The sequence below is a fragment of the Mus musculus genome, chromosome 13 (assembly GCF_000001635.26).
Source record: "Mus musculus strain C57BL/6J chromosome 13, GRCm38.p6 C57BL/6J".
Lineage (NCBI taxonomy): Eukaryota > Metazoa > Chordata > Mammalia > Rodentia > Muridae > Mus > Mus musculus.
Window position 1 is genome coordinate 89,079,830 of NC_000079.6, and position 18,716 is coordinate 89,098,545.

At 34.9% G+C, this 18,716-nt stretch overlaps 1 protein-coding gene across 2 annotated transcripts in view; it reads left to right on the plus strand.

Annotated features, from left to right (window-relative positions):
- Edil3 (EGF-like repeats and discoidin I-like domains 3) overlaps positions 1–18,716 on the plus strand; it is a 501,754-nt gene that overhangs the window by 258,358 nt on the left and 224,680 nt on the right. For both annotated transcript variants that reach the window (NM_001037987.3, NM_010103.4), the window contains one exon: positions 14,722–14,835. In NM_001037987.3, the coding sequence (NP_001033076.1) occupies positions 14,722–14,835 (114 nt within the window). The remainder of the gene's footprint in view (positions 1–14,721; positions 14,836–18,716) is intronic.

The window sequence follows — 18,716 nt, forward strand, 5'->3', positions numbered from 1 at the left end:
CTTAATTGGCAGATATTTCTTAATGGATTTCTGCCAAGAATACCCAAAACATCCTGTACTTATGGAGACAAGATTCTATAATGAATGAACTCCAGCCACACTGTTCCCTTTGAGGGAAACTGAAACTACTTAGAGTTTGTGGTGTCTTCTATACTTGTGAATGTTAAGTCCACCTGCTTGATATTACACTGATTTAAATGCTAGGTTTATAGAAGGTTGATGTACAAATTAATAAATGTAAATGTTACAATATATGAAAAATATATGATATTTCTTTACTCCTGTACGGTTCCACTTCCATTTGCTGTGTTCTTTTGGATCAACTACTGTCTTTCAAATAATTCAAAGGAAGAGCTACTCATCCAAAAATTGATAAAAATCCCACCCATTTCTTTACTCTAAGAATGATGCCAAAGAAGTTTCTGTATATATAAACCTTGTCATAGTTGTGCCTACCTTTCTTACAGGGACAAAATGAAATTTTCTATAAAATTTTGTATTTTTAAAATTCTTATTGAAAAAACAGGGATAATTCTTCCTGAGCTCTGAAAGATTATAAGTTATAAACTTGCTTGCCATCAGTTACCATAGCTAACCTTCAGACACTCTAAAAGTTGTGTCTAATTTCTCATTTTGGACCATTGTTTTTATCTAATCATACTAACATTTAGAAGATATCAGAATTTAACACAAGGACCTAATCACATTCCATTACTGAGTCTTTATATACCTGCAGTTGAGCGTCCAATTGTAGAAATTATTTAAAGAAAGTAATTAAAAGATTAGATCAATTTATTCTATATACACATGAACTACAAATGAGTATTAGAGCCTGATGTTTAAGTGAACATTGTTTACAAAAGAATGTTTAAACGTTTGTAGTATAAAGTTACTGGTATTAAAAAATTAAAGACTATTGAACAAGAAAATGTAATTTAACTTAGTAAGATGAAAGTTTGAATTTATTCACGTCAAAAGATCCTCTTAGTGAAACTTTAAAGGGTATATTGGCATTAAATCTTTCTACTCATAACTTGTACGTGAAAAAGCAGTCACTTGTCAGTTTCATATAGTTCCTCTCTTCAAAAATACTATGAACTACATTGCTGAGACCAGTGTGGTTCGTGTCACCACTTTGCAAAAATTATCTGGCATTATCAATTAAAATTAAATGTGTATATAGAAATAACCCAGTCATTTCACTCCTAGACATATCCAGAACTCATACACTATATTTGTGCATTAAGACACAGCTACTGGCAGGCATTCTGATCTTTTTATATGCAACAACACAATGCCAATATAAGTATATCAGGAAAATATGGGTGTTATACTTCACAATGACCATAGATTGCAATGGAAAGCAAATCACTGCACCCACTGTAACAACCATGGGAATGAAGCCACAGACGGAGATGCACACACTGAATAACTGATGTTTGAAACTGTAATGTTAAAAGGCAAAATGAAAGCTCCTGCTTGTATATACATATTTACACTGTAAAACTGTACATTATAAAAAGCCATTGGATTGAAGGATAACAGGGAGGCTTCAAAATGCTTAGAATACTAGTGCTTGGACTCAGCAGTAGTGTAAGTTTTTTTCTTTACAATTACTCACTAAGCTTACTGCTTTGTATATTTTTCTACATGGACATTTTACTTCAAAGAGATATTTTAAAATAATATCAATTATCACTCAAGGTAAATAGCAAAGCATTTACTCCAAAACTATGAAATATGCCTATATCATCTAAAAAGAAGTAATTAAATCAAAATGAAGCTTTGTATCAGAGTACAAAGCTAAATGTCACGTGGGTTAGAAGGCAAAAATCAAATTAATTCTTTGTTAAAGAAAAGCTATACATCGATACCAGTTTTGGACTTGACATGCAAATTCATTTAAAGCCCAAGATATTCAAATAATTTAAAGCCCTTAATAAGATTAATAAGAGGAGCAAACAAAATAAGAAAATTCAAGGTATTCAAATGCAGAGGTTTGGTCAGGAAATTTTGTTCCTGAGAAAATGTGCTATTGTTTTTCAGTTATTAACAACACTGTGCCATTAAACTTGATATTTTCCTAGTCCAGTCTCTTGGCAGACCAACGTGGCTCTTAAAGTGAAGTATGGATGGAGAGTGGTTGTCTGGTGCTGAGAATGAAAATAAAGAGTAACGCATTGATTTGCATTTAATGTTACTGCTGCTTTAACTCTAGGAAAGCTGCTTAGTCCCTTCTTCTTTTGCTTATAGAGTATGTATAATAGTGACTTTTACAAAAGATGTACATAAACACACACATATATGGGGAAACAACAATATTATGAAGTGCTCATTGTTATCAGTCAGATGCTCCTCTGATGTGCTGCTCTCCAGCTAAACATATTAAACTTCACACAAAGGAAACTTCTAAGGACTATGAACTTCTTTTAGCTTGAGCAAGAGCCTATGGAAGATAATTCATCAATAATGATTTTCTACTGTATGTGGTTTTTCTCAATGTTCTGCTGAATGTACAAAATATGAAATACAGCCATATACTTAAAGTTAAAATGCTTATAAGGAGAAAAATAAGAATGTATGAGGAAATCACTTTCTGGTTAACAATTAGAGTCATATGATTGAAGGAAATACAGATTTCCAAGATAGTTTGCATTTCAGGTAAACTGATAAAACAAGAAATGTATTACACAAATTCCCCGAACATTCTGCATTTATTTGTCATATCTGGCAAACCAGAATATATGGACGACTCACGCATTGTAAATGATGCACTGTTTTAAAAAATGCACACCTTTAGCAATATCTATACCAGCATATATCTTAAGGATTTGATTAATAAGGACTCAGCACGTTCATCTCTGAGTTTTAGAATGATTTTTTATTTTAAAATTAATAATATTCTATATTGCACAAATCAACTTTCTGAAACAGAGATTTATCCTATAGCATGCTTTCTTGTGTTCCTTGAATTCCCTGTTAACTCTTCAGTATCTACAGACTAAAGTTCAAACTTGATTCATAAGGCCATAGAATCTAATCTTTATCTACATGTTCACTGCTATCCTGAATGGCTCCACCTCACCAGGTAAATCCAAATGGGTCCATCCCCCTGTAACTTAAAGTGGTCGACTTTCCCAAAAACATTGTGTTCGTTCTTGTTCCTTACAAATGTGATAAATCTGAAGTGAAGCCCCACCATTCATCTTTTAGCACCAGTTAGATCTATTTCACGTTTTAGGCCATATCCTACATTTCTTTAAAGGAAATCCAGTGTTTATTTGTTAATCAATCTACATTTTGTACATAATGCTAAAGGGTACATATGTCACCAGAACTGTCTTTGTAGTAACTCCTGCTGAGTAGGAAAAGGCCATCAATTTGAGATCAAGCGAAGTGGGTATTGCAGGGGTTTGAGATAGGAGATGTACGAAGAGCTGGAGGGAGGAAAGAAAAAAGAAGATTGATGTAACTTTTAAATTAAAGTATGTGAAAAATAAAAACATCTTGAAACAAAAGAAAAGATGTATCCATGGTTGTATGTATTTGTGTATGTGTGAGCCATGTGTCTGTGTACACCTTCGTGTGTCTGAGAACAGGTGCATGTGTAACAAGCATCAGTGGAATTCAGATGACAACCTTGGCTACAAATCCTCATACTCTATCGTGTTTGGGGCAGGGTTTCTCTGTTGTTTGCAGATATATTCCCCAGGCCAGCTGGTCCTCAAGCTTTTAGGAATTCCTGATTATGTGCCTCTTCTCTGCACGTGCTAGAACTGGGATTCCAGACCTGTGAAACTCCATCTGGTTCTGGAAGGATTCTGACCATTTGACCACAGGTTCCTATGCTTACCTGGAAAGTGCTTATCCATTGAACAGTCTCTCCATCCTGAAAACAAAATCTCTTAAACAGGAACCAACCAGATTCACTAAAATATCTAATTACATACTTTAGTGCCTGATTCATAGCTTGATTTAATACATACAAAGGACTTATGGAAATGCAAAGAACCCTGGTAAGAATCTCTAAAGAGGAGAGTGTGCTACATGTACCAGTCATCATTAACCCTAAAGTGCTTTCTAATAATGCATTAATAAAACATATGTAGAAGTAAGCTCTACAGATTACTTTCTCTATTACCTTCTAGTTTTACTTAAGCTATTCATTGGAATTTGAGTAAGTTAATAAGTGGGTAGGTTTGTTGAATGAACAAATGGATGAAGATAAACTATGTAAACTACAGAAGCTAGTTGTGGGGATTTTATAATCTACAATAGATCGAAATTCCCTGTCATGAAAGTTTACTGCTAAAACTAGAAAGAGATGCAAGGAAACTATTTTCATGTGCAGATGACAAAATACAATGATCAATATTGTAAACAATTAGAATATACCAAACCCCGTGACTGCTAACACAGCAGAGTAAAAGAAGTAAGCTGTATGTACTTGGGACAAAGACCCATAGTATAATGAGGAGTCACACTTAGATTTACAGATTTCTCAAATATAAAATAAGGAGGTATCCTAATTTTAGAACATAATTTAGAGTAAATTATAAATTAATATATTAAGTATAAAACATGTTTGTTTGTTTGTTTGTTTGTTTGTTTGATTTCTGATCCCACTGACTCCTGGAAAGTTCACCATTCTCTAGCCTACTAGTTGGATTTAGATGTCGATATTTGGAGTTCATTTGAGTAACTGCTTTTTTGGTTATGGGATATACCACTTAACACTACCATTTATTATTTATTTCCTTTTCTAGCTACTCTAATGTAAGAGCCTTGATAAAAGTTAGAGACCATGACACATTAATCATTATAGTTTTAGCAGTTTGCAATGAAACCATTGTAGGCAGATGTATGTATGTATGTATGTATGTATGTATGGATGGATGGATGGATGGATAGATTAAAGCATAAATATTCTTCATAAGCAAAGACTCTGGGAAATGTGTGTCAAACTACCTGCCTATAAGAATCACTTGATTTTTTAAAAATACAATAAAATTGTCTTCATTCCATCCAAAGGCACTTAAGTCAGGTTTCCTAGTATAGAACTTTAATATGTTTTTATAGCACAAACTTTTAAGAGATAGCTTTGGCTAGAGAGATGTTACTCAATAGTGGAGCACTTGCCTTATATGTGTAAAGTCTTAGGGTTCATCAACAACACTTCAATTCCACCATAAAAAGAAAAAGAGTAAACAAACTAAAAACAGCAGCAATAATAATTTTACACTTTGCATTTTTCCTTAATAAAAATCACTTAAAAGAGAAACTGGATCACTTAGCCCAATGAAAGGTTTCTCTCTTCTAATACATATTGGATGCTTTTACATATCCCCAGCATTCCCAGATTTTTGAAAAACAATTTTTGATTAATAAATATTTAATGTCATACAAATTATAATGATGCTTAATGGAGACCGAATGAGCTTTGAAAGTAGATTACATTTGTGAAAAATTTTGCCATAGGATTTTCCTATTCTTTTTGTCTTCTATTGACTGAAATTTTTTCATACTACCTTAAAATTTTTGCCAACTATTTGCCTTATAGAGAAATAATGCCCTCTTAATTAGACCTCCGTTAACTATAGCATCTACCTAGTTTGGGCTTTACAAGTACATTGGTATGCCTATTTGTTGGTGGTGGTTGTGGTTGTGGAGGTGGTATATTTAACAGTTTTACAGTTTGTGAGAAATTCATACAATCTCATCACATCTATAGTATGCCAACCTTCCCTCAGCTCTTCAACTTCTATCATATCCCCTACTCATAAATTCATGGTTTCTTCTTTGCTTATTGTTGTAATATGTGTAAATATATCTATATATACATACATATAAACATATACATACAAACAGCATACATATAAATACATTTTTGTTTTACAAAAATACATGTAGCTCCCTGAGTCCCTTTAGCTTTGATTTAAAGTACACATTTCGAGGGCCAGTCATTTGTGATTCGATAATCTGTGCAAGAACTCATCCCTAGTGAGGACTGATTGTCTCTGTCTCAGTAGGCACGGTGGTGGGACCTTGTGAACCATTCCTCTTCCACATTGTCATTTCAACTTGTATTGTCATTACACTGACCTCACTCTTGCTTTCCAAATGCCTGAATATAGAAATAAGTTTATAAGTTAACTTGGCAGAATATTTGGATATATACCCCCTTAATAGTAATGTCAAAAGAATTTTTATCTAATTTGAAGTCCCAAAATAAATTAAATGTTTTCAGGGCTTAGACGAGTACAAAATATGATGTTTTAAGGAAAATGGCCAAGAAATGCATTTTCGATTCAGAGCTTGTGTTAATTATTATTTTTACACAAGTAAAAGTTACTTACCTAGATATCATTATAAAATATTGGCATATAGCTGACTCTTATTGAAGAAACTGATTTTAAGTTGGTATTTTAAGATGAATTACGGGTAATAAGCCAAAAACCAAGATCAAAAGGCTTAAACACATACAAGATTAAAAATCTATCTTACTGTTTCAGAAAAGTCTGGGAAATCCTCTAGGTAGTTCTGATTATGACATAATTAAATTCAGCATGTGAGTGGCAAAACAGAATTCTAAGAATTCATCAATAGTTATTCAAACTTGAAAGAGAAATTTGAAAACTAAAGGCTATAGATAAGACAAAATATCAAATGTCTTATTTTAGTAGGCAAGAATCATTAAAACTTCTGTGTTATAGTTAATAATCAATGGGAAAACAAGAGAAGATATGGTCTGAAGGATCAATACTGGTAGGGTCTTGAAAATAAGCTCTTGTAACTAATTGGCTGTTAGTAACACTATCACAAGGAAAAAAAGACACTCCAATGTAAACACAGGAAATCAAGAAATCTGATCTTTCAAAACAATAATCTTAAAGCTTTTGGGGCTTGATTTATACATGAAGAGGAAAGGATGAATACTAAGAAATTAAACAAACTATCAGAAGATATCTGCGAGAATTTGATGCAAGAATGAGACCTCCAGTCAGCAGCCCTGCCTGTTTCCCTATTGGCTACCAGGACCACACTGCCCCATATTCAGACCATTGGGAATTCAGAGAGAACTTTAGGAAGGGAATTGCGGAGCCTGTTACCCTCCTGTCCCACAAAGCCATCTCACCCAAAGCTAGAAATTGGACCACATGTATCTGGACTCTGAGCCCTACTTGAGAAAGACTTCCAGCATCATTCATCTTCTCCCTACGCTGCCTGCATATTAGCCACCTACCTTCTCTATTTACCTGGCTCTCCTTGATGTATAAATCTGGATTGGGAATCAGAATTTAAGGTAGTATATCTCAGACCAGCTCCCCTGCTTCCTCCTACTTTTAGCCACTTGACCAATCACTCGAAATGTTTTCTGCTGAAGGAAAGCATTAGTAGAGAGATTGATTTTGAAAAAAAAAAAAAACATGAATAAGAGACTATCAAATGCAGCTTTGATTTACAAAAGTTAATTGACATCCTGTCACTCCAAAGAAAAATCTATAAGCTTTAGGCTATCGTTTATACAAAGCATGTGAGAAAAAGATGCAGGCTAAGAACATGAGAAACAGCTGAAGCCTTCTCAGAGTAATAGTGTATTTAAACGGAGCTCTCCCTGGATGAATATTAGCATTGACCAGTGGTTTGCCTGAGAATGGTCTTTACAGACTAATACGTTTGAAAACTTCATCTCCAGTTAGTAGAATTATTAAGGAAGGGTTATGAGGTATGGCATTAATGACCTTGTTGAAGGAGTTGTGTCACTGGGCTGAGGTGCAAGGGAGATAGGATTTTAGGCTTCAAAATCCTAGGCCTTTCCCAGATTTCTTACTGCCTCTTGCTTGTGAAACAAAACATAAGCTCTCAGGTACTGCTGCAACATCATGCTGGCCTGCCTGCCTGCCTGCCTACCTGCCTGCAACAAAGCTCCTAGCCAGGATAATCATGAGCTCTAAACTACTTGAAAATGTTAGAGCGCAGTGAACCCTCTTCTTTATTCTTCCTTGGCCATGGTATCATATAACAGCAATACAAAAATAACTAAGAAAGCAGTTGGTTACAGAGTGGGCCATTGCTCTGACATACATGATCATACTGTTTATGGAGGAATAGGAAACATTTGGGGACTTTAGACTAGAGATAATGATTGAACACTCTGAGCAGAGCTTCATGAGTCAACCTAGATACCAGGATGTATTAGAATCTAGCAGGAGATTGGACGGCAGTAGTGACGAGAACAATATGAAGGTCCAGTAAAAAGTTTCAGAGGAAACAATAGTAGCGACTGGGCTAGATACTTGTGAAATCTGACAAATAACATTACATCCTTTTGCCAATGTCCTAAGATTCTGAGTGAGACTAAGTTGAAATTTTGGGTGCTACTTTTCTCAGAAAGATTTGAAATCTGCCTAATATTGACCTACCACATGATTTTTTGGGAGTCACCCTTATGCAGGTCTGCAATAAAAGAAAAAAAAAACAAAAACAAACAACAACAACAACAAAAGCCTAAGCAGGGTGGAGAGAAATGCAAAATGTATAGGGTAGAGTACCAAAGCATTTAATGTGGAGCCAAGTCTCCTGTTAAAAGAGATAAGGAGACACCTGATTTGCAATGGAATAAAGGCTGTGGTGTCTTCAGAGCAGGACTCCAGCCAGCTAATCCTGTAGGATGTAAAAACAAAAACATCTGAGGAATTTTCTGCTCCTAAAAACAACTAATCAATGCTTATGCAAATATAATTCAAAGAAGGGGCCAGGTTCCACCTCAAAAAGGCAGTCAAACATGGCAATGATTGCCCTGTTTCTTGCCTTAGAGTTAGGAAGTATATAAGAGTAGGGGTGTTATACAACAGTTCACCTCTGTTAAAAGAGCTGTTGATAAGAGTTGGGTGACAGGAGAATCCCTTCATGAGGGCCCTAAGAGGCCATTGCATGTAGCTGTAAACATGAAGTATAGGTTGTGGTAAAAACCATGAGATGTTAGAGGTTTCAGAGCTGTGGGAAATTTGCTAAGGAGAGCTGCAGACAAGGACTGGAACAAGCCTGTAAGAAAAATGTGTGGCAGTCAGCAAAGCTGGAAGGATAGAACTATCTAAGCTCTGTGACATTAGACATAGAGCAATAGGATTTGGATGTTGTCTTGCTAGGACTTACTCTGTTTTAGGTCCAGTATTTCCTCACTATTCCCCCAAGTCCTTCCTTTTGGAATCAGAATGTATATTCTTTGCCACTGTGTTGAAACTATGTAGTTTTATTTTGACTGTACAGGTAATTACAATTATGAGATTATTTTGAGTCTCAGAAGAGACTTAGACTTTGAACTTTTCAAGTGTGTTGTGTTGTAACTGTGAAGCTTATGGAAATTTGTGGACTTGAAATAAAACTAAATGCATTTTGCATTTTGATATAGACAGTGGCCTAAGGACTTACAATTCATAGGGACTCAATATGGTGGTTTGAATTATTAACAACCCCCCAAATAGGCTATTTGAATACTTACTCCCAACTTGTTTGACATGTTTTGGAAGACTAGGAGGTATAGTACTACTGAAAAAGGGTCACTGGGGATAGGATTTGAGGTTTCAAAACCCAGGCCACCCATAGTTAGCACACTCTGCATCTTACTTGTAGATCAAAATATACTCTCATATGCTGTTACTGCCTGCCTCCCTGCCATCATGTTCTGTACCATGGTCACCCTAAACTATAATACTACAGTAAACTCACCCTTCTATGACTTGTCTTTGTCAAGAAATCTTATCGGAGCAGTACAAAAATAATTAAGACATAAATATCTGAATAAATTGCTAGTTATTAGCAGAGCTTTCACTAATGAATTCCTAAACTGTGCTTGGGTAGACACAATCTTCCTCTGCCCTCTGTCTCTCTGTCACAGATAGCTAAATACGTGCACACACACACACACACACACACACACACACACACACACACAGGTTGGTTACTGTATGTACCTGGCCAGTTTTAGGTAATCTCAATTGAGAAAAAGTTTCCATAAGATTGGGTTGTAGGACATTTTTATAATAAGTGATTGATGGGGTAGGGTACAGCCCACTGTGGGTGGGACCACCCTTGAGATGGTGGCCCTGGGTTCTAAGAAAGCAGACTGAGCAAGACATGAAAAACAAGGCACTAAGTATCACTCTTCCGTGGCCTCTGCATCAGCTCCTGCCTCAATGTTTAGGTCCAACAATGGCCTTCTTCACTCTGGAATGTCTGTAAACCCAGTAGCTGCTTCTGCATCCACAGGATTGGATGGGGTTCAATTTAGTGATGAAGGGAGGCTTTCTAGAGAGTTGTAGGTTTTGTATTTATGTCAGAAGGCAAAAGAAACTAGGTGTTGTCAGAGAAGGATTTCAGTAGCAAGGAGCAGGGTGAATGCATTCTCTAACAAGGATCAAAAACAGGCAGTCAAAATAACAGCCTCTTTTCCCTAGAATCTCTTTCTTTTTTCTTTTTTTTTTTTTAATTGAGAGATACATGCTTGTTGTCTTCCATGTATTTATTTATTTATTTATTTATTTATTTATTTATTTATTTATCTTTTTTCTTTTCTTTTTTTTTTTTTTTAACACTCCAGATTTTATCACCCTCCTGGTCCACCGTCTGACTGTTCCACATCCCATACCTTCTCCCCACCCCACCATTGCCACAAAAATGTCCCACCCACACTCACCCCAGGAGACCTGTAAACTCCCTGGGGCCTTCCTCCTCTTGAGGGTTAGGTGCATCTTCTCTGACTGAACCCAGATCCAGCTGTCCTCTGGTGTTGGGGGTCTCATATCAGCTAGTGTATATTGTCTGCTTAGTGATCCAGTGTTTGAGAGATCTCAGGGTCCAGATTAATTGAGACTACTGATCCTACTACAGGGTTGCCTTCCTCAGCTTATTCCAGCTTTTTCCTAATTCAAGCAAGGGGGTCAGTATCTTCTGTTCATTGGTTGGGTGCAAATATCTTCATCTGACTCTTCTGGCTGCTTGTTGGGTCTTTTGGAGGACAATCATGAGTACTCCATAGCCTCAGTAATAGTGTTAGTCCTTGGGGCCTCCTCTTCAGCGGGATCCCACTTTGGGCCTGTCACTGGATCTTCTTTTCCTCAGGTTCTTCTCCATTTCCATCCCTGCAGTTCTTTGAGACAGGAAAACGTATGGGTCATAGGTGTGACTGTGGGATAGCAACCCCATCCCTCACTTGATGCCCTGTCCTTTTGTTGGAGGTGGGCTCTATAAGTTCCGTCTCCCCACTGTAGGGCATTTCATCTAGGCTGACCTCTTTCTATATGGACAGCCATTGGAAAAGCACTGCCCTGAGGGGACACAGTTCCCCTTCAGCACATCTCTTCAGAAAATACCCTTACTATGGATTACAAATTCAATCCAGTGGACAACCAGGATTAACCATCAATGCTACCAGCATTTACAGAGCTGCAGGAAATAAATGCAACACAATAGAAAAATGTCTTAATATTATCCAGATAAGGAGAACGAACCCATGAGATAGTCAAATACTAGACTCAGAAATTCTTATTTTATTTCACGGAAGAAACTCACTTATCTTCTCATAGCTTCCCTACTTTATTTCCTTTACTTTTTCCTCACCAAAAAGTAAAGTAAAAAACAAAACAAAATATAAAAAGAAAAGTGGCCATGAGTAAAACAAAGGTGGGTCATGAGATTTCTCTGGAACTTTATGTGCAGCATGGCCACTGGGCACCAAGCACACAACATGGGAAATAGCAAAGTTGTGTGCGAATGTCAGCTTTCTGCTTTCATTGGGAATACATTATGAAATCACTACATATTCCTACATGGTAGTAGCAGAAGCACAGCCCTTTTATTATATATAAACTGTAAATTTCATTCAGTATGGGAATTTTTATTTACAAAAAGGAAAAGACTACAGTGTCAAGTACTTCTTAGATACAAAAAAAATCTCCATTTCACTATATTGAAAATAGATGTGGACATTTTTTTCTGAAAATGGTAATGACTTGATCTGTGACAAAAACTAATCTATTATACAGATTTAATTTTAATTTCACTACATTGTATCCCATGAACATTTCTATCTAGTCTTTAATTAAACATGATTTGCACAAATTGAGGTCAGTTTTCATTTAGACTGCTTGCAGTGTTAATCACAGTGTAAATAGCCTTCATCAATGAAAGAGCTACATTACACTAACACATAAGTGTTTCTGTGTAATTGCTGTCTGCTCTTTAATCCTGCATATTACTAGATAAGAATACATGCAATGATTTGCTAAATTTTCTATTGTATTAAGTATATAATTCATTTACATATTTTTATGAATTTAGATTTAACATATATGTTTAAAAAGCCAGCTGTATAGTTAAGTGATAAGAAGATCCTTTGTTGCCATAGTTGGAATATGTCTATAAAACTTCAAGTTCACCCTGTTCAACTCTACTTTTTCTTATCTCACTTTAAGCTCTGAATAAAAGTTTTGACTGGCTTTTGAAGAATCAGATAGCTTTAATTATAAGTTGTTTTGTTAATAGTTATCAATGGTCACTGAGGTACCTATATTTGAAAGGTTTAAAAGTAAGTGGATATTAGCCCAAAACCTAGGATACCCAAGATATAAGATACAATTTCCTAAACACATGAAACTCAAGAAAAATGAAGACTGAAGTGTGGACACTATGCCCCTCCTTAGAAGTGGGAACAAAACACCCATGGAAGGAGTTACAGAGACAAAGTTTGGAGCTGAGATGAAAGGATGGACCATCTAGAGACTGCCATATCCAGGGATCCACCCCATAATCAGCTTCCAAACGCTGACACCATTGCATACACTAGCAAGATTTTATTGAAAGGACCCAGATGTAGCTGTCTCTTGTGAGACTATGCCGGGGCCTAGCAAACACAGAAGTGGATGCTCACAGTCAGCTAATGGATGGATCACAGGGCTCCCAATGGAGGAGCTAGAGAAAGAACCCAAGGAGCTAAAGGGATCTGCAACCCTATAGGTGGAACAACATTATGAACTAACCAGTACCCCGGAGCTCTTGACTCTAGCTGCATATGTATCAAAAGATGGCCTAGTCGGCCATCACTGGAAAGAGAGGCCCATTGGACTTGCAAACTTTATATGCCCCAGTACAGGGGAACGCCAGGGCCAAAAAGGGAGAGTGGGTGGGTAGGGGATTGGGGGTGGGTGGGTATGGGGGACTTTTGGTATAGCATTGGAAATGTAAATAAGCTAAATACCTAATAAAAAATGGAAAAAAAAAAAGATTGAGTTAGGTCAGATAGCATCAAGTGGTCCTTGTAATCTGTTCCCTTCCTTGTTTCATTAGACTCGGGATGCCCTTACTACCTCCAAATATCGAAGGCTTGTGTGCATGAGTACAATTTTATTTCTCCTGCTAGAAGCTATCATATATATCTTGTCCTCATTTGTATTGATGAAACTGTCCCTTCAAATCCAAAATCAGATTACATTTTTTAATTTGGTCTTCTTCCGACATAAGTAGTCAGTATATTTTATATTTCTGTAAATAAAAATGTCAATATTTATATCTTATTCCATAAAAACAAATGATTCTGTTTTAGAAATCAAACTTTAATTTATTAGCTATTGATTATATTATATTTAGGAGAAATTTCAGTATATATGATACAGAGAAAAACATGTCATAGGATGGATTTTTAATACAATGAATGGTATAGTCATTTTAATCACATTAAAATAATTTGAAATTGTGATAGGACCAAAAGCTTAGAATTTCACATGATTCCAAACATACATTATGATGAAGAGTAGTTTCAGCGATTCAAAGTGTTTGTTGTTCTTTCAAAGAATGTGACACTCTTCTCAGCACCCACATCAGCAGGCTCACAACTGCCTGTAAGTCCAGGAAATCCAATACTGTCTGGTAACTGTCATTTGTACTATCCACACATGTATGCATATGCATGCACACATGAACACACCCAAATACACATGAAGAAAAAATAAAATAAATCTTTAAAATTTACAATAATGTTCTCTGTTGTCCAAAATTAGCATGGAGATGAACATAATTCACCAAATGGCTTCCGTTTTGCATGGTTTTTCATCATGTGTAATGATGGCAGAGCAAAGGTATTTCCCTCTAGTCACCCTAACTTTAGAAACTCATGAATGAGATTAGAAAATGATCATCATTTACATTTATTATATTTTACATGTAATGAGCTTTAGCTATTAACTCTAATTTGCTTCTCATCAAAGGCAACCTATTTAGAAACTAAAACCTTTCTGTCAGTTGGAATTTTAATGAATTAAGATGAAATGAGACAGTGCTAATTGGCAGTTACTGCTACAGTATAGATTTGAGATCTTTTAAGGGAAGCCAATTTATCTCTCCATCAGGGTTAATTTGTTTGATTTAATTCTAAGAATGCACCAAATATTTCCCCAAAGTACTCATATTAATTTTCAGAATGAGGAATGGTTTGGGTCTGTTGGTCTTATATATATATATATGGATTCTCATTTCTATTTGAAATTCATATAATTTGTTTTTAAAAATAAATTGTTGGCTTATGGAGCATTTGTGCTTTTGAAATGTGTGCACATAAACGCAAAGGAATAGCACTCTTCAGACATTCTATTTAAGATACCTGTATTTTCTAACATCTGCTTATTTGTATCAACAATCTTCTTTTCTTCTTTTTTTTTTTTTCATCAGATATAAATGAATGTGAAGCTGAGCCTTGCAGAAATGGCGGAATATGTACCGACCTTGTTGCTAACTACTCTTGTGAATGCCCAGGAGAATTTATGGGACGAAATTGTCAATATAGTAAGTGATATTATGTAAAAAATGTGTATACACACCAGACGCTAATTTGAAGTCTGCATTTATAACAGAGTATGGATCCAAGTTATTATCATCTACTTTGAGAATGCATGATTGATTGTAGTGGGTCACTGCATATGTGTTCTTACTGTTATGCATATTCCCTGGAGGTATTATTCAGTGCACAGACATGAAAATGTAATACTTACACTCTAGAAGCAGATCACATCCAGGCTTATCTTTTACTGGTCTCTTTTCATGGTTCAGTATGCATATCACTTTATGCCAATAAAAGGAGACAGTTTGGATTGAGTAGCTAATGGGATCAAATAGTTTGAATCACAATTAACATGTGAAGATAAAACAGAATATAGCTTTGCTGGCACCTACACAAGCAAACTCTGGCTTCTTGGGAACTATGGCAGTAGAGTTCTGAGATGATGGGTATAATGGTAGGATGACCATGTATTCAAAATGCTAATAAGGAGGAAGAAAATATTCTGCAACAGTTTTTTTTTTAATTAAAAGTGGAAAGAAGAGTCACAGGACTATACTCAATGGGCTAGGTTCTGAGTTAAGCAGTGTTAATAGTAACACTAATGGCAGCCTTTCATAATTGCTGGCCATTAAGGAAACTTTATAAATACTGATTTTACACATATTATGCCATCTATGTAACAGAATAACTAAATGCAAATGCATAGCAAAGATGCAGATTGATATTCAGATACAGAAACTGAGGCTGATATTTGATATGGTTGTCCCCAGTTGTCACAATGAAAGTGGCAGGATCCAGGCCTCTGGTTTCACAGCAATTTAGGTTCCTTTAAACTGGTCGTTCTCTCTATACACAAGATTCCTGTGAATGTATGTGCAGTACAACTGCACATTTCCTCACTTGGTCCTGCAGTGGATTTATATAAACAAGTTGAAATAAGAAAGATAAGTGGGAACTTGGGTCTGCTGTTCAGCTATGTCTGTAGAGGAATGTCTTGATTGTTTTACATCATTTACTTACCGTTCATTTCAAATAACTTAGCAGGCATATTTGAATGCTGTGATTAAGCATCTACTACTACAACCTAGCTTTGAACCCATAAATTCAATGATTTTAAGTACCAAGGATACAATTGAATGGTACAGAATCTGCCTTCTACATGGGGAGTCTTGGTTTGATCATCAGCATTGAAGAAATAGTAATGTTTCCTATTGCTTAGACTGTTTGCAAAGCCTAATTTTAAAAAAAATCAAACAAACAGAAATGACAACAAAGAAGCCCATGTTACATCGTAAACTTTCTCTGATTTTCCCTAATTTTTTAATAGAACTTTCCTTCATAGACTTTATCTTGCAGAAGATGTGTCAATACAATTAAATGAAGCATTTAAATCATTAGTGACATAGCACATTTAAAATGTAAAAATATTTATTCATTTTAGTAAAACAAAATCAAGATATTTAAGCACAATTAATAAATATAAAATAAACATATTAATTATTTATCATAAATTATGGCTCATTTAGTGTATCTGTAATGCATGTTTGCTTAATTAGAAATAAGTTTTTACTTAATCTTAATTTCCATGATATGATGCACAAAAATGAGGTTGTCATCCTGCAAAGAACTCTTTTTTAAGTTTGAGTAAAATTATAATTATTTCAAAGATCGAGGATGAGTTACTTGCTATGCATGATGGATCATGCTTTTAAATCTAAAATGTAGAACATAAAGACATAAAGTTCCTGAAAAATTCAAGGGTATTTAATCTACACAGTAAATTCCAGATATGTCAGGGTTATATGGCTACATCCTTCTTATCACCACCCTCCCTCCCAACACATACACTAAAAAGCAAAATTCCACATAGACACAAAAATGCCTATCAGGTGTTAAAACTGTCTAATAATAATTTCCAATGTATTATTAGCAGTTGTTTATTACCTATACTTATAGATAGGCTACAGCAAAATAAATAATTTCAAGTTAGATTTTTGGGCAACACAAATGTTTCATGCTTTAATGTGTATTTTTTTTCTGTTTATTGAGTATAACAGTTGATTAAAGTTTAGTGTTGTTTATTTCTACTGAAATTACCTTTGATTGACATGAATATTATTTAGGTGTTCCTCTAATATTTACTACATATAACAAAAATTCCTCCAATTAAAGTCTTTGTGTAGATTCTCTTGGTTATTTTCAATGACATGCTCAGGAGCCCAAAATGATGTTTTCATAAACAGCCAGGAGAAAAATGACAAGGTTCCGCAATGACAAACCCATCCTTATGAGAACAAATTGGTTTTGTCATGCATGTTTAACTGGATGTGATATTTAAATCAGGATAATGCAATGGAAACAGAGAACATATTAGTTAACTAATCTAAAAATAACTAGACTTGTTTTCATTTGCTGAGTTTTTTTTCTTTTCACAACAACCATATACATTTCCCTCTTGAGTGTTTAAATGTGACATGATTAAATTTCAGGACTGACACTCAAATGCATTTTCATCACTGACACTATTTGTAAAAATTAAAATAGCTACCCAGAGAGTTCTTATAATGTTTAATTCCTGAACACTATGCTAAGACAGAATTAATACTCAGATAAGTTGCAGGGGGGTAGGTATTAAAAGCTAAACTTAAATTATTCCGTGGAAAATACAGTAACATTTGAAATGTCAAGCTAATCTACTTTCAAATGAACGAAATATGTAGATAATTCTATAAACCCTTACTCTAAAAGTTTCTGCTATGTTTATAACAAAAGCTGAAAATTGTAGAAATATTTTCATTAAAAATTAGATTTTTCTACCTTCATTTTTGATAGTCAAAACCAGAATATCCACTAACAAACAAGGTAACATTTACTAACACCGATATAGATACAATATTTACTTTTTATATATAACAGTGTGAATTTGTCTTTGTGCTAGTAATATGTATGAGCAGGTATATTTCTGTCAATATAGGCTTACTCAGTGAAAAGTGCTCCTTTTATATTTACATGTAGAATGTAAGTTATATCCTTAACATTATATTGATGACTTTGTAAAGATGATTTAATGACCAACATTTTTGATAAACTACATCTTTTTACCAATGATCATATGACAATGTTGATTTCCATTTTAGATGTCATTATATGTCAAGTACTCTTCTAAGTAATATAAAGTGTCTTAATCCTCTCAGACCCATTTGAAATAGGTTCCATCTCTTTCTAGTTCCACTTTACCGAGAAAATTGAGCTAGTGAGTTATTAAGTAATTTCCTTAGGGATGCATGGATAGTAAACTACTGTTTGGCCTGAATCCCAGCTAGCTGCAGCGGCACAACCTGCAATCCTACGTATGATAAGTCCTGCCAATCGTGGAACAACAAAACGAGTGTCACACCACATATTTTCTTGCAATTGCATTTGAAAAGTGACCTTAAATGATGGTGGCAATACTGGAGAAAAGAACTCAGGCTTTGCATTCAAATAGAACTGGAATTAAAATTTTTACTTCTGTCCTTTCTATATACTCCGAACAAGTTAACTGCTACTCTTGAGTCTCAGATTCCTCATTTATAAGTCAATTTCTACTAATGGGCATTATATTATTAGTTTATATAAAATATATTTGTAATATAAGGTATTAATAAATACCTGAAACCACTCATAAGGATTTTCTGAGTTGTTAAAATTTACATTAGTAATGAACCTTGTGTATCTTTATATATTTGTGTTATACATTTATTTAATTTAAATATTTATTACTTACTCAAAAACCCACTTGTGTTTAATAACTGAGTATATTTTATCAAGAACAATGCTTATAGAAGTAAATGATAATGCCTCAGAGGACATAATTTTAAGAGGCATAAGGCAAGAAAATCTTGAG